General features: G+C 40.4%; 3 protein-coding genes across 6 annotated transcripts in view; 2 read left to right on the top strand and 1 right to left on the bottom strand.

Moving 5' to 3' along the window:
- actb1 (actin, beta 1) overlaps positions 1-463 on the top strand; it is a 4,019-nt gene extending 3,556 nt beyond the window's left edge. The window contains exon 7 of the mRNA XM_010733633.3: positions 1-463. This exon is cut by the window's left edge and continues 216 nt beyond it. The gene's annotated coding sequence lies outside the window, so the exon portion shown is untranslated.
- A 2,399-nt stretch (positions 464-2,862) lies between these two features.
- Positions 2,863-8,697, top strand: fbxl18 (F-box and leucine-rich repeat protein 18). Of its 3 annotated transcripts, none has more exons than XM_027283607.1 (8): positions 2,863-3,063; positions 4,209-4,336; positions 4,889-5,083; positions 5,213-5,562; positions 6,416-6,551; positions 6,635-7,713; positions 7,835-8,053; positions 8,139-8,697. In XM_027283607.1, the coding sequence occupies exons 2-8, from the start codon at positions 4,271-4,273 to the stop codon at positions 8,293-8,295; spliced, it is 2,202 nt and encodes a 733-aa protein (XP_027139408.1). In that variant the 5' UTR covers positions 2,863-3,063; positions 4,209-4,270; the 3' UTR covers positions 8,296-8,697. The 3 variants fall into 3 exon arrangements, with proteins under 3 accessions (XP_027139408.1, XP_019109199.2, XP_010731938.3); XM_019253654.2 differs by having other exon boundaries at positions 4,209-4,327; XM_010733636.3 differs by lacking the exon at positions 4,209-4,336.
- A 341-nt stretch (positions 8,698-9,038) lies between these two features.
- On the bottom strand, positions 9,039-12,582 carry LOC104921177 (stonustoxin subunit alpha). Of its 2 annotated transcripts, none has more exons than XM_019261833.2 (4): positions 12,309-12,582; positions 11,092-11,155; positions 10,702-10,749; positions 9,039-10,293 (listed from the first exon to the last, which is right to left on the bottom strand). In XM_019261833.2, the coding sequence occupies exons 1-4, from the start codon at positions 12,345-12,347 to the stop codon at positions 9,773-9,775; spliced, it is 672 nt and encodes a 223-aa protein (XP_019117378.1). In that variant the 5' UTR covers positions 12,348-12,582; the 3' UTR covers positions 9,039-9,772. The 2 variants fall into 2 exon arrangements, with proteins under 2 accessions (XP_019117378.1, XP_010731939.2); XM_010733637.3 differs by having other exon boundaries at positions 10,702-10,752.
- Positions 12,583-12,669: the final 87 nt, after the last annotated feature.

A 12,669-nucleotide genomic window follows, 5' to 3' on the forward strand; every position in this document is an offset into this window, starting at 1 on the left:
CTACACCAACACACTGGTGTATGCTGAGCCCCCAACACCTCTTCCCATTTTTCCTCATCACTATGGCTATGGCACCATGCCCCCTGATGGGGAGAAACTCTGCAGGAAGTTCAGAGCGCGTCCCAGGCGGTGTGAATGTGTGAAGAACATGATGTCCATTGTCGTGTTTGTGTAGGTCATTCCAGATGTGTTTGTTCACCACCTTATTTGCCTCTATGAAGGTTTATTCTCTGGTGGGCCCACTGCCCAACAGACCTGTAGTATTGCTTAATATGTAAATTATGTAATCTGAAACTTGTTTTGTTTTTGTACTTTCAGCCTTAAACGATACTTGGTCCAGTTTGTTTTTGTCATTATGCAAAAGACAAAGCTTCTACCTTGTATGGGGGTGTATGAAGGTTTGTGCATTAGGCTTTGAGCCTCTGGTCTACACAACAACCCAATAAAGCGCACATGTCTGAGATTCTGGTCTGTCTGCTTGGTCTTTATTCAGCTTAGTAAACAAGTATTCAAGGAAACGCATTTAATCCTCAGAATTTATATTGAAGACATTTGACATATCACAAGTGTAAATCGTATTCCTGATGGCTGGATTCTGTTAAGCTGCTTCTTTTTCAGGGTGTGTAACAGTGTTTTAAGTTCACTAAGACACTTGAGTAGTGCATACAATGTTATCATTGGTAATGTTCATAACACCTTTTAAACCACGACAAGTCTGCTGCTTGAAAACGCCCCTATAATAAGGACGACTCTGAAGTTTAACTTAAATATTAATGACAAGTTCTCAAGCATGAAACTAAACGAAAGCTAAATACAACAGATTTCAATGTGTCTCAAAGTTTAACTGAAAAGAAGAAAATTATAAGATAAGAGACTTTATTGATCCCACACCAGGAAAATTGACTTGTCACAGCTGCTTGTATACACAAGGTTGATAAGAAATAAGTCAAATATATAGAAAAGTTCATGAGTCTGACAGCTGTTGGAATGAAGGACCTGTGGTAGAGCTCCTTCTTACATGGTTGGAGCAGTCTGTTGCTGAAGGTTGTTTAATGCCTCCACAGTCTCGTGCAGGGAGGTGAGAGGAGTTGTTCATGATGGATGTCAGCTTTGCTAACATCTTCCTCTCCCACACTTCCTCTGTGGAGTCTAGGGGGCAGTTCAGGACAGAGCTGACCTCTTGACCAGTTAGATTTTTTTTCCTGTCCCTCTCCATGCTTCCCCCTCCCCAGCAGACGACTGCACAGAGTAATGCAGATGGTTACAGGAATCATACTTTTGATAACATCCTTAAATAATGTGTCAGCACTGGAAACCATGGAAACCGTGCCACAATTCAACCTGATTGTTCTTAAACAAGTAAAACTTTTTACAGCCACCTTTGAAGCTGCAGGTCAGGGCTGAGTGTTGTACTCAGCCCTGAAGATCATTTCACTATGAAACCTTTTATTATAGTGCCATCATGTGGACAACTAAATGAACATGCGATGTAATTTTTAATCAGATATACAGTATTAGTTTAATCTCTATTGCTTGACTTTACCAAAGATTTGTGTTTTTTTGTGTTCTGAACAATATATTAAAAGTAAAGTAGTAGAACCCAATACATGTTCTGAACAATATATTAAAAGTAAAGTAGTAGAACCCAATACATTTACTCAAGTATTGTACCTTTAAGTATAATTTTTTAGCTAATTGTACTTGACTTTCAATTTTGCACTACTAGATACTTGTATTTTGTTACATTTCAGAGCCAAATATTGTCCTTTTTACTCCATTACACTTACCAAACAACTATAGTTACGAGTCACTTTGAATATCCAGGTTTTAATTACAAAATATAGACTCAGAGAAGCAATGTCACCAGGCTTTGCATTGCTCATAATAAGTCATGTTTAGAATGAACATGAGGTTAAGATTTGTATCAACTATCAAGTTTAACATATTCCAATTTATTCTTTGTTATCAGACTCCAGATGTGAAAGAAAAGAAGAACTGGTCATTATTGTTATTGTTAAAAAAGATAATTGTTAAAAAAGATAATTGTGACAATCAAAACAGATTTGTTACAGAACAGTGCATTTGTATGTTACTTTTATTGGTAATTTTATTTTATTTAGTAGTTAGTTAGTTAGTATTGGCCCCCGGGCATCTTCACATTGTCTTTAAAAGAAGTTTGGACACCCCGGATTAAACAAAGTGTAAAGTGGAGTAATAAAAGTCACTAGAGGTTGAAGTGACTGGTGTTTTACAAAGTAAAAGTCTGGTTCAGTAGCAGCAGTCATATTTTGCATGTTACCTTGTAAAGTTCTCTATTAAAGTACTTTTTAGTTCATGTCTTTATTTTCTGACATTCTTTTTGCACTTTTATTTTGAAACACAGTACATTTTAGTTCATATCTTTATTTTCTGGCATTCTTTTTGTACTTTTATTTTGAAACACAGTACATTTAAGTTCATATCTTTATTTTCTGGCTCTCTTTCTGAACTTTTATTTTGAAACACAGTACTTTTTTAGTTCATGTCTTTATTTCCTGGCATTCTTTCTGAACTTTTATTTTAAAACACAGTACTTTTTTAGTTCATATCTTTATTTCCTGGCATTCTTTTTGTACTTTTATTTTGAAACACAGTACTTTTAAGTTCATATCTTTATTTTTTGGCATTCTTTCTGAACTTTTATTTTGAAACACAGTACTTTTTTAGTTCATGTCTTTATTTCCTGGCATTCTTTTTGTACTTTTATTTTGAAACACAGTACTTTTTTAGTTAATATCTTTTTCTGGCATTCTTTCTGAACTTTTATTTTGAAAAAGAGTTAAATTACGCACAGACAGGAAGTGTGTCCGTCACTGACAGACTTTCCGTCACTGTGCAGCAGCGAACGTGATCCGACCTGTCAACGGCCGGTTGGACTTTTCTTCCGCCGGCTGTGGCTCACCGTGACACGGGACTTCATCGAGACATGAGCCGCTGTCTGGATGAACACCACCTGAAATCCTGTTGATCATGAGTGTGACCGTGAGCGGGATTTCAGAGGACATGGATCGACAGATTTCACAGGTGTGTTAACCGGCAAACCTGCACAGACGTTAACGGGCAGCTCACGAGCTAATGTTACCGCTAAGTTAGGCTCGTGCAGGCTTCACGCACATTTTAACTTTAACACGCAAACAGTGCGTGGTACAGTCAGGCATGTTTGTTTTGTTGTCTCTCTTTTATTTTAAATGTTACACCCAAATTACTCTCATTTGTAAAAGGGTGGACAGACAGATACTGATATTAATATATACACTTATATTTAAAAAAGGGAGGTGCCATAAAAGAAATGGCAATTTGGACTAAGTCTGCTCTTAAAATTTGAAATAAACTACAAACAACTTTTAGGTTATCAAAGCAAATATCAGCAGTGGCTCGTCATTTGGGCTTCAGAAGGTGGTCAGAACATTTCTGACAATACACAAGGAGTGGGGAAAATCCTCCTATAGAACCAGCTCTCAATAGAAACACAAACAAGAAATTGAGATAAATAAATTCATTAGTAAAAAATCCCTACAGATAGAGCAAAGATGGGAGGTGGAAATGAATGTGGTCATACTGCAGGAAGCCTGGGAGGAGGTGTGCAATGAGTCACACATGGTTACAAATTCAAGTACACGGAGGGAATTTAAGTGGAAAATAATTACTAGATTTTTCAGAACATGGGCCAGTCACATTCTAGTTCATGCTGGAGAAAGTGTGGAGCACACACCGCCAACCACACCCATATATTCTGCTTATGTCCCAAACTAAAGACAGTCTTAAAAAGATTTACCAAATAGATTGGGAGTAATACCTAAAAGTCTGAATGGGAGGGCCAAGAAATACCTTTTTAAATATATTACTTACTTTTTTAAATTTGCTTTAGTTTGTCTTATTTGCTTTTAACGTAACTATAATGTGTACAACTGTTGTCTACAGCTGGATAGAGGAAAATGTCTATGCTACTATGTTATCGAAAAAAAAATGGTGGTGCAGGACCACAAGAGGTCTAGATATGAAGAATAAAAATAACTAAGTCACATTTTCCCCTCTCCCCCATCTCCTCTTGTAGTCGAAGGATGAAAGTCATTTTCTCAATGATGTAAATAGAGTTGATGAAACAAGAAGGGCAATGATGGCATGGATCCTCTGGAGTCAGCGTTTTGTGATTGTTTTCTTACTTTCAGCCATAAAGATCTTCCATAAAGGTATGAGTCACTCCAGCTGATGCCTTTTCCAGACTATTTCCATGGAGAAATCAGGTTTCAGGTCCAGAATCTCTCAGACCAGAGCACGACCAGAAAATGTGAGCATGGTATGCAAAAACTGACACCACACTCGCCTCTGACGGGAGCGCTGAGACCCGCTAAATTTCGATTTCCGGTAATAAAGAAACATGTCAGCAGGGAGGAAAACAGGGAGTTAGTTGAAGTGGACTGGGTTTTCCCAAATTTGAAACAATGTTTCCTCTGTTGGATGGATGGATGGATAATAAATAGAGATAAAAACTATATACAATTAAATTAGAAGTAGAAGAATGAAAGCATTGTACAGAGGTAGTGAAAAATTGAATTGTGCAAATTAATACTTGCCAAATATCTGACTGATGTGTATAAAAATCCAGTTTTGCTGCAAAGCAGTCATGCTCGTTGATTTGCAGCCCTGCCCACAATGGCCTAACAAAACCAGACGCAATAAAAGGACCACCGTATAAATTACTTCAATAACAAAATACCAAGAGTTAGTAATTGCAACCAGGTACCAGACATAAACAAAAAACTTAGAGCATCTTGACTGTCACTGTAATTCTTTTCAAAGATTGATTGAACACACAGGTTACACTGTTTGCTGTCTTTGTCTGTCTCAGGCTGTATGTGACGAGGACACGATGTCAACCTCGGTGGGAATGTCAGATTTGTCCGATGAGATCCTGCTGTGCATCCTCCGTCATGTTCCAGTGTGTGACCTGGTGATGAACGTGGCAAATGTCTGCCACAAGTTGCACACACTGTGTCACGATAAGACCCTGCTCTCAAACGTCAGCCTATCTGAGGAGTATCTGGTAAAGCCATTTTCAAAAAAACAAACAAAGATTGTTTTAAGTTTTCTATTAATCTTCAAGTTCACACATGTAGGAACTGCAGAATATGTACAGAAACGTTTAATAAAATATGTGTTCTTTTTCCTCCAGGCTGATGATCTGTTGTTCCGGCCTATATTGAAGCAGCTAGCCAACCACGTGCAGTCTCTCAGCCTGAATGGTTGCTACTGGCTGTCCGGCTCTACAGTGGAGCTTCTTTCACGCTGCAGAGGAGTGACGCACCTTGATGTCACCGGCTGTCGCCTCTCTTCCCTTCGTCTCTCCCGTCTCCTCTCATCCCTCTCTCTGCTCAGATCGCTCGCCTTTGACGTGACAACGGGCTTCAACTCTGCTCTGCTCAGTTCAGAGGCGGTGGATTCACTGAGTCGCCTGTCGGAGCTCAGACAGACACTGTTGACACCGAGTTATGGTGTGGTGCCATGCTGCGCCCAACTCCGCAAGTAAGAAGCTATGAGATTACTGTGATTTCACCTGAGAGAATCAGAATCACCGTTTATTTATATAAAATTTATGCACCATGTAGTCTCTAGTCTGTAGCCATGGTACCGTGTCTCTTGGGCACAGCACTGCTAGCACAGTTTAGTTTAACATCTTAGCCATCTAACATTTGCTAATTGGCTCTATAAACTGATGGGAATGCTATTAGTTTGGCAGGTATTTGGTCTGGGGTAGCATGGACAAACATAGTTTTGACCTGATGATGGTGCTAGATGAAAAGTTAAGACATCACGTAAATGATTACAACTGATCCTGAGGGGAGCACGAATGTCTAGCAAATGGTCATGGCAATCAACCTAATAGTTGTGGGGATATTTCACTAAAAACTACAAAACCAGGCCTCATGGTGGTGCTAGATGAAAAGTCGGGGGTCAGCAAAGTCTTAAGATCCATTACGATTGATCCTCTGGGAACCATAAATGACGTCACGCTGCGGCCGAGAATAAGACGATGAGACCAGTCAATCCTCCACAGTCAGTATCTGAAACTGAGACGATCCAGGTGGATTCATGGACTACCTGTTGTGTTCTGGCTTTGTTTATTTCATGTACCCAGCTTCTAAATCTGTGTCGGGCTTGAGATTTAAAATAGGTGACACAAAGAAGTTTCCTTTGGTTTGAGAGAGGCGGAGATAGAGAGAAAGACATGAACAGTGTAGGAGAGTGAGGGAGCCACCGATAAAGCCGTTCAGCAACACTACACTGATGGTACTTCTCATCTTAGATGTGTGCGTTCATGTTCTTCACGATGCCTCGTATGAACTTGTGTGTCCATGTGCGTGTCTCTGCCCTGCAGGCTGATGCTGCAGTTCGACATCCCAGATGTGACCAGAGAGGGTGTTGGTGTTTGCTGTCAGTTAATGGTGGGTCAGAGCAGTGTGCCACACTACCAGCAGCTGGAGGAGTTCACTGCCAGGCTGGCCCCAGGAGAGGTAGGTTTGTTAGTGTGTATGTACATATATACTGTAGCACTGTGCAGTCTGTAACTACTGTATCTGTGTGTTGATGTCCTTAGGTAAACCAGACCTTGCTCCTGCTCTATCTGGCAGTGTTCAGTGTTCATGTTCCAAAGCGCCTCAGAGTTTTCCTTGTGTCGATTCCTGGCCCAAACCCGGCTCACTGGCCTGCTGCTCCGTCGCTGGCCCAGAGTTTAGGTCAACGAGGTGATCTGGAGGCCCTGCAGCTCCCTCGGTCCTGGCTGGATTCCTTGTCCCTAAAGCGAGCCCTGGAGGGAAACAGTCCGAAGCACCTCAGCTTCAGCCGCTGCCCGGCTTTGTGGCCGCAAGTGTTCCAGTCGTTGCTTGAGGGAGGAGTCAAAGATGCCACGCAGCTGATCAGCCTGAACCTCAGTGGGATCAACCAGGTCCTTTACTCAGAGTGTAGGAGTGTGGAAGATCAGCTGGTTCCTGGGACAATGAGCCGGTTGGCACTTGGCTGTTCCAACATTAAACACTTAAACCTGATGCACACACACTATCATCATGAAAAATCACCCGGGCTGGATGGAGAAACACACCTGTGTGCCAGCTTGGCCAAATTCAAACACCTGCACTCTCTCACGCTGCCTGCCTGCGCCCTGTCAGACGGCTTAAACACACACCAGATCTCGACCAACAACACGACTCCTTCAGCGTTGTTCCTCGGGTTAAAGAAACCTCCACGCCTGGGGCTCCAGAACTACAAGCCTGACTCAGAGTCTTCTCTGTCAAGGGACAGCACCTCAGGGCTCACTCAGCTCTTAGCTGGCTGTCCACTTCTAGAGACCTTAGAGATCATCGGTCCAGGTTTTGTGTCTGTGCTGCCTCGACTTGAGCCTTGCAGTCGTGCCAGCGTGGAGCCTCGTGGTATGTGTGCGTGGGCACGAGGAGTCGGCGATGCACACTTAGCAGCACTTGAGGCTTTGCCGCGATTGCGTCGCCTGACTCTGGCCGGGCTTCCTGGGGTCCTTAGGGGTACGGGGCTGGTACAGCTGGCCAGACAGTGCAAGGACCTACAGGTATTATCCCTCGCCAATATGGGATCACTAAAAACCATGAACTACAACGCTGCCTTGTTGGACACACTTAAACAGTGCACACAGCTACAGGAACTCAGGTTAGAAGATGCGTTAATACTAAATCCTAACCATTAGACAGATGCACGGGCATAATTAGAGTTCACATCTTTGTTCAGCTTGTTGTCTTTATTCATTGAACATTTTGTGTCTGTGTTTTAGGTTAGAGCAGCCCTACCTGAACGCCAACGCGTCGTTCTTCGAGGCTCTGTCCAGTTGCTCTCGTCTGCAGCGTCTCTGCCTTATCTCACGCAGCGGTACCTTCGACCCATCAGCCACAGAAGACTTCATGGAGCGATGCCGCCATGTCATCATGTGCCACATGTTCATGGGTGGCACCTTAGTGGCTTGTCGCACGCTGCAGAAAGCTCTGCTGGACAGGTCGGTGCTCATGTGTTTGTGTGTGTGGATGAAACATGAAATGACGAGACAAATCTAATTCTTTCTTGTTTTCTCTGTTTGTTAGATTTACACATGAGCGCTCGGCCCTGAGCGTTGTCATCTATCCGCTGCACCACGAAGACCTGCCTTCAGTCATCAGAGACATCCCGCTAACACTGCTGGATCGGATAACTTTGTTCCAGAGCCATGTGGCCCAACCACCACATCTATCGCCGTTGTGACATCACAAGAAACCTTAAGTGTGATTGGTGCTCAACAGCTGAGGTGCTAAAACAATTAGCACCGATGACTGATCGTCATCTGCACAGCGATTTCTGATTTGATTCATCAACAACTCTTTTAGGCTGATCTACAACAACCCATCAGCTGTGATTGTTTACATTTACATGACAGAGTAATGATGATCTTCATGCTTTCTGATGCTTGTAAAGAGTTTTAGTTTATTGTTCCACAACATTTCACATTTGGCAGCAACTGTGGCTTCTGAGTCAAGAATCATTTCTTCTACACAACACTAGAATAAGTGCCAAAAATAAAAATTAAGGACGTGTTCGATCTGAAACTTTGTACAGAGGACCTGAATCAAATGATGTTGTAATAAACTCCATTTAAATTATTTTTAATTCTTGTATGTGTACCATTTTTATGTTCGTGTCATACTGTCATTTTTAAAATGATCACACCAGTAAACTAACCATTGACACTATAAAGAATGGACAGCGTATACGTCACCTTAAGATTTGTGGCTCTGGCTGCCGCCATGTTGGTGTCTAAAAATGGGCAAAGACGTGAATCATCAGCGGACCTGAGGTGGGCTGAATGACGCCTGGGTGCTCAAACAAACCATTTGTAACGGCACCTACCTGTCAGTAAAAGCGTTCACGCTGTTAACTATGCATAACTTTAAGGCTTAATATAATTTAAACAGGTGAGGTATATAAAAATTCACCCTTATGACGGTTATGATAGATACTTTATTGTACTTACAAGGACATTTAAACACAGGTACGTACTGTACATGGAAACACGACAGCATAAACATTCAATACAGCACATTTCTCCACCCCTATCCCATACCCATAGCTCCCACACATGGTAGTTACCGGGATGCTTTGTTGAGAGATGCTATGGCAGAAGGGACGGAACTGTGCGCATGCTGCGCTTATGGAGATTGACTCATTCAGTAGCCAGCCTCAGGTGGTCAGCCAGTCCCCAGAGTTATGTCAAAGAAGCTTAGAAGAATAGTTTAAGATTTTGGGAAATGCACTTATTAATGACCATGTTCACTTTCTTGCTGCGATATGGACGAGAGGATTATAATTCTCATATATATGTATATGTATGTATGTATGTATGTATGTATATATATATATATATATATATACAGTGAGTTCTGGGTCTTCTCCAGGGAAGAGGGGATTACCAAAGTCTTTTAAGAAATCCTCTGAGGAACATGAATGTCTGCACATAATTTCATAGCAATCAATCCAAAACACATGGAGCCACAAGGCTAGCATGGCTAAAAATGTAAAATGACAAGATTCTTTTAAGATACATTATAATACTTTGTATTCCTTGTAGTCTCTTTATGTGTGTGAATGTTCATCCTCATCTCTAATGTAAATTAAAATGTACATTTTTACCAGTGGACTGACATTTGCTGACACAGGACAGAGTCTTCAGTATTTGTCTGCACCTCTACTCCAGGTCACACAGCTTGGCGGTGCCTGCGACCCACAGCCCGGGGTAGAGCGGCTTTGTGAATGATGTTTCAACTCTGTGTATGAGCTGCAGCGTCGTGTCACAGACGCAGTAGTAGGTCAGAATACCGGCCTTATGATCAAGATACACACCGACTCTGGAGGACTGAGGCTCTGGCACCTCAGTCTCTTCATCATTGTGTCTGAAACATTTATAGTTTCTGTTTAAGTCTAAACTCCAGGATTTGTCGTTGCAACCAAACGCACACTCAGCGTAATAGTCTGATCTGCCGAGATCTTTGTACGCCACTGCTATTTCAACAGACTCTTTAAACTCCACCTCCCAGTAACAGCGTCCAGACAGGCTCTCTTTACATAGCACCTGAAAGAGGTGAGAGAACCTGTCTGGGTGTTCAGGATAGTCCTGGACTAAATTGGTGAGCTCCACTTTTCTGTTGCTCTCAGACAGAAGCATCTCTCTGTATGCTGTGTTTGGGTCCAGGGTGAGGTGACAGTAATCTGTGACAGGAGAAGGAGAGGTGAATAAATACAGAAACACTGAACAGTCTTTCAAGCTCAAGCCAGTATTTTATTTCAGAATACATCAGCAACACAAACCTTCTCTTTCTCTTCTACAGTGTGTCTGCCAGATCTCTGTGTTTGGAGGAATAATTCTGACTGAATTTTTTGGGTTGAGATTAAATAAAAATATTGATAGCACTCTAATATTTGTCATATAAAAATGAAACAGCCAGCAGCCAGACTGGAAGACTGGAAACAGGCAAAACAGCTAGCCTGGCTCTGTCCAAAGGTAGAATTGTAAAACGTTTTGACTGACATTTTACAGACCAAACAATTAGAAAATAGATTAATCAATAACAAAAATTGTTGGTTGTGGCACAGGTGGTAGAGATAAAACAGACTCACATTTTAAGACGTCTGCTCTGGTTTGAGGTTCATCTGTGACTGAATCATCTGCTAGTTTCACAACAAACAAACACACAAACAAAAACAACACAAATTCTTATGTCATAAATAAAGCTATTATGACCATTTTAAAAGGACATTATCTCTGAGGAAAAAGCATCTTCAAAACAATAATGTTAAACATGCTATTAATAAATATATTTTCCAACATCAATGTATTACATAATATGGCATGATGTTTACAACATCACTCACAAAATAATTACTGATTTGACAGACCTGTGTACGGACATGATGACGAAATCTAATTAATTGTACTACTGGATGAAATACTAATATGTTTTATAGGACAAAGTCCAGTTCTTGTGTGGGTGTGTGTTTGCTGTGTACCAGGATCAGGTGTGACGTTGGACACAGGACGGGAAGGTGGAACTTCCTGATCTTGTTCAGAGGCCTGTAGAAATAAGTATTAGATGTTAGATGACTGCGGCATAATGCAGAAAATCAACAAAAACTGTGATATTAAAATACAGAAGAATGTGTGATTAAACCTGAGGAGTAAAACAGGAAGACTGTCATCTATTTCTATGAGACGTGTGATTGTAACAGGTGTATTGTCTGAGGATCAGAGTAGCTTTACTGTATTTTTTTATGAGCTCTCAAACTCTCAAAGTACTCAAATAAATGTAATTTGATTATCACATAACAGTAAATTGAGAAATTCAGCTGGGTGAAAAAACAAACAAACAAAACAAAACACAACACAACAACAACAACAAAAGAATCTTTGGTGTTGATCTTTTGGGTAAATTTAATTAATTTTAATTTTACCTAATACAGTCCGGGCTTACGATACTTGCAGGGGCCATAACCAGGATTTTAGGAATACTGAGGTCCTTTGTCCAACATATCTCAGTGCAGCCACACACTAAACTTATAAGCAATAAATTTGATATATAAATATATAAATTGAACTCTTCTGTTAGCTTTTCTGGAAATTTTACTTCTTTAAATGATACTCATTGGTGATAAAATAATCCTCCAACCAGGATGTAGTTTTGAAAATACTTTTTTTTCTTTCTGTTTTTTAAAACCATCAAATTCAATTATATTACTCAACAATATTATTATTAGGGACTTAAATATCTCGGTCTGATTACTGTTATATGTGCAGAAACATTAAAAGAAAGAATTCAACTATATTAGTATTTTTAAAAATGAATTTAAGCAGCAAATAAATCATTCACAGTATATTCTTATTTAGTGACTTTAACAACTACAATAAATAACTTTCCATGCAGATATATTAAAGGTCCAATTGTTGAACTGAACTCTGCTTGACACATTATATGGCTTTCCTTACATGGTAATAAAACTTTTGCACTTTGATATTTCTTGCATAATTTGTTTATTGTTCCTCACCTCTTTTTTTTTTTTTTGTCATGGCTTCTTAACTTACATTTGGTGTTTGGAGAATTAACAGACTTTTTGTTAAGTGTGTAAAACTGATCATCTATTATATACATACAAATCTACAAGTCGAGTCATTCTTAATATTGTGACAGTGTCAGAAAACATTGGATACATTTCAAAACTCATTATTTTACCATTGATTCAGAGGCTGCAGCTCCGTCTCTGTCTTCCATCGCCGTAACTGTAGTTTAAACTTGTATCCAGGAAGCTTTGACAGCTTTGAATTATTTTTAAATGATTAAAACCAGTCTTAAAATATTCTCATTCAGTTTGTTTCACTTCACTTTCACCAGGAAATCACGCAAAACTCACCTTTCTGACTACCTGTGCGTATTTACATCCAGAGACGTGACGTCTTGACGGCGCAGGCGTACTAATCTATCCACCACCGATGATGTAGTCGATCAGAGTGGAACATCATATCCGTTTTTAATAATGTATGTAACCCAGTAATAAACAGTGATATTAAACAAATGTAATTATTACAGATGCCAA

The sequence above is a fragment of the Larimichthys crocea genome, chromosome X (assembly GCF_000972845.2).
Source record: "Larimichthys crocea isolate SSNF chromosome X, L_crocea_2.0, whole genome shotgun sequence".
NCBI classification, from domain to species: Eukaryota; Metazoa; Chordata; class Actinopteri; family Sciaenidae; genus Larimichthys; species Larimichthys crocea.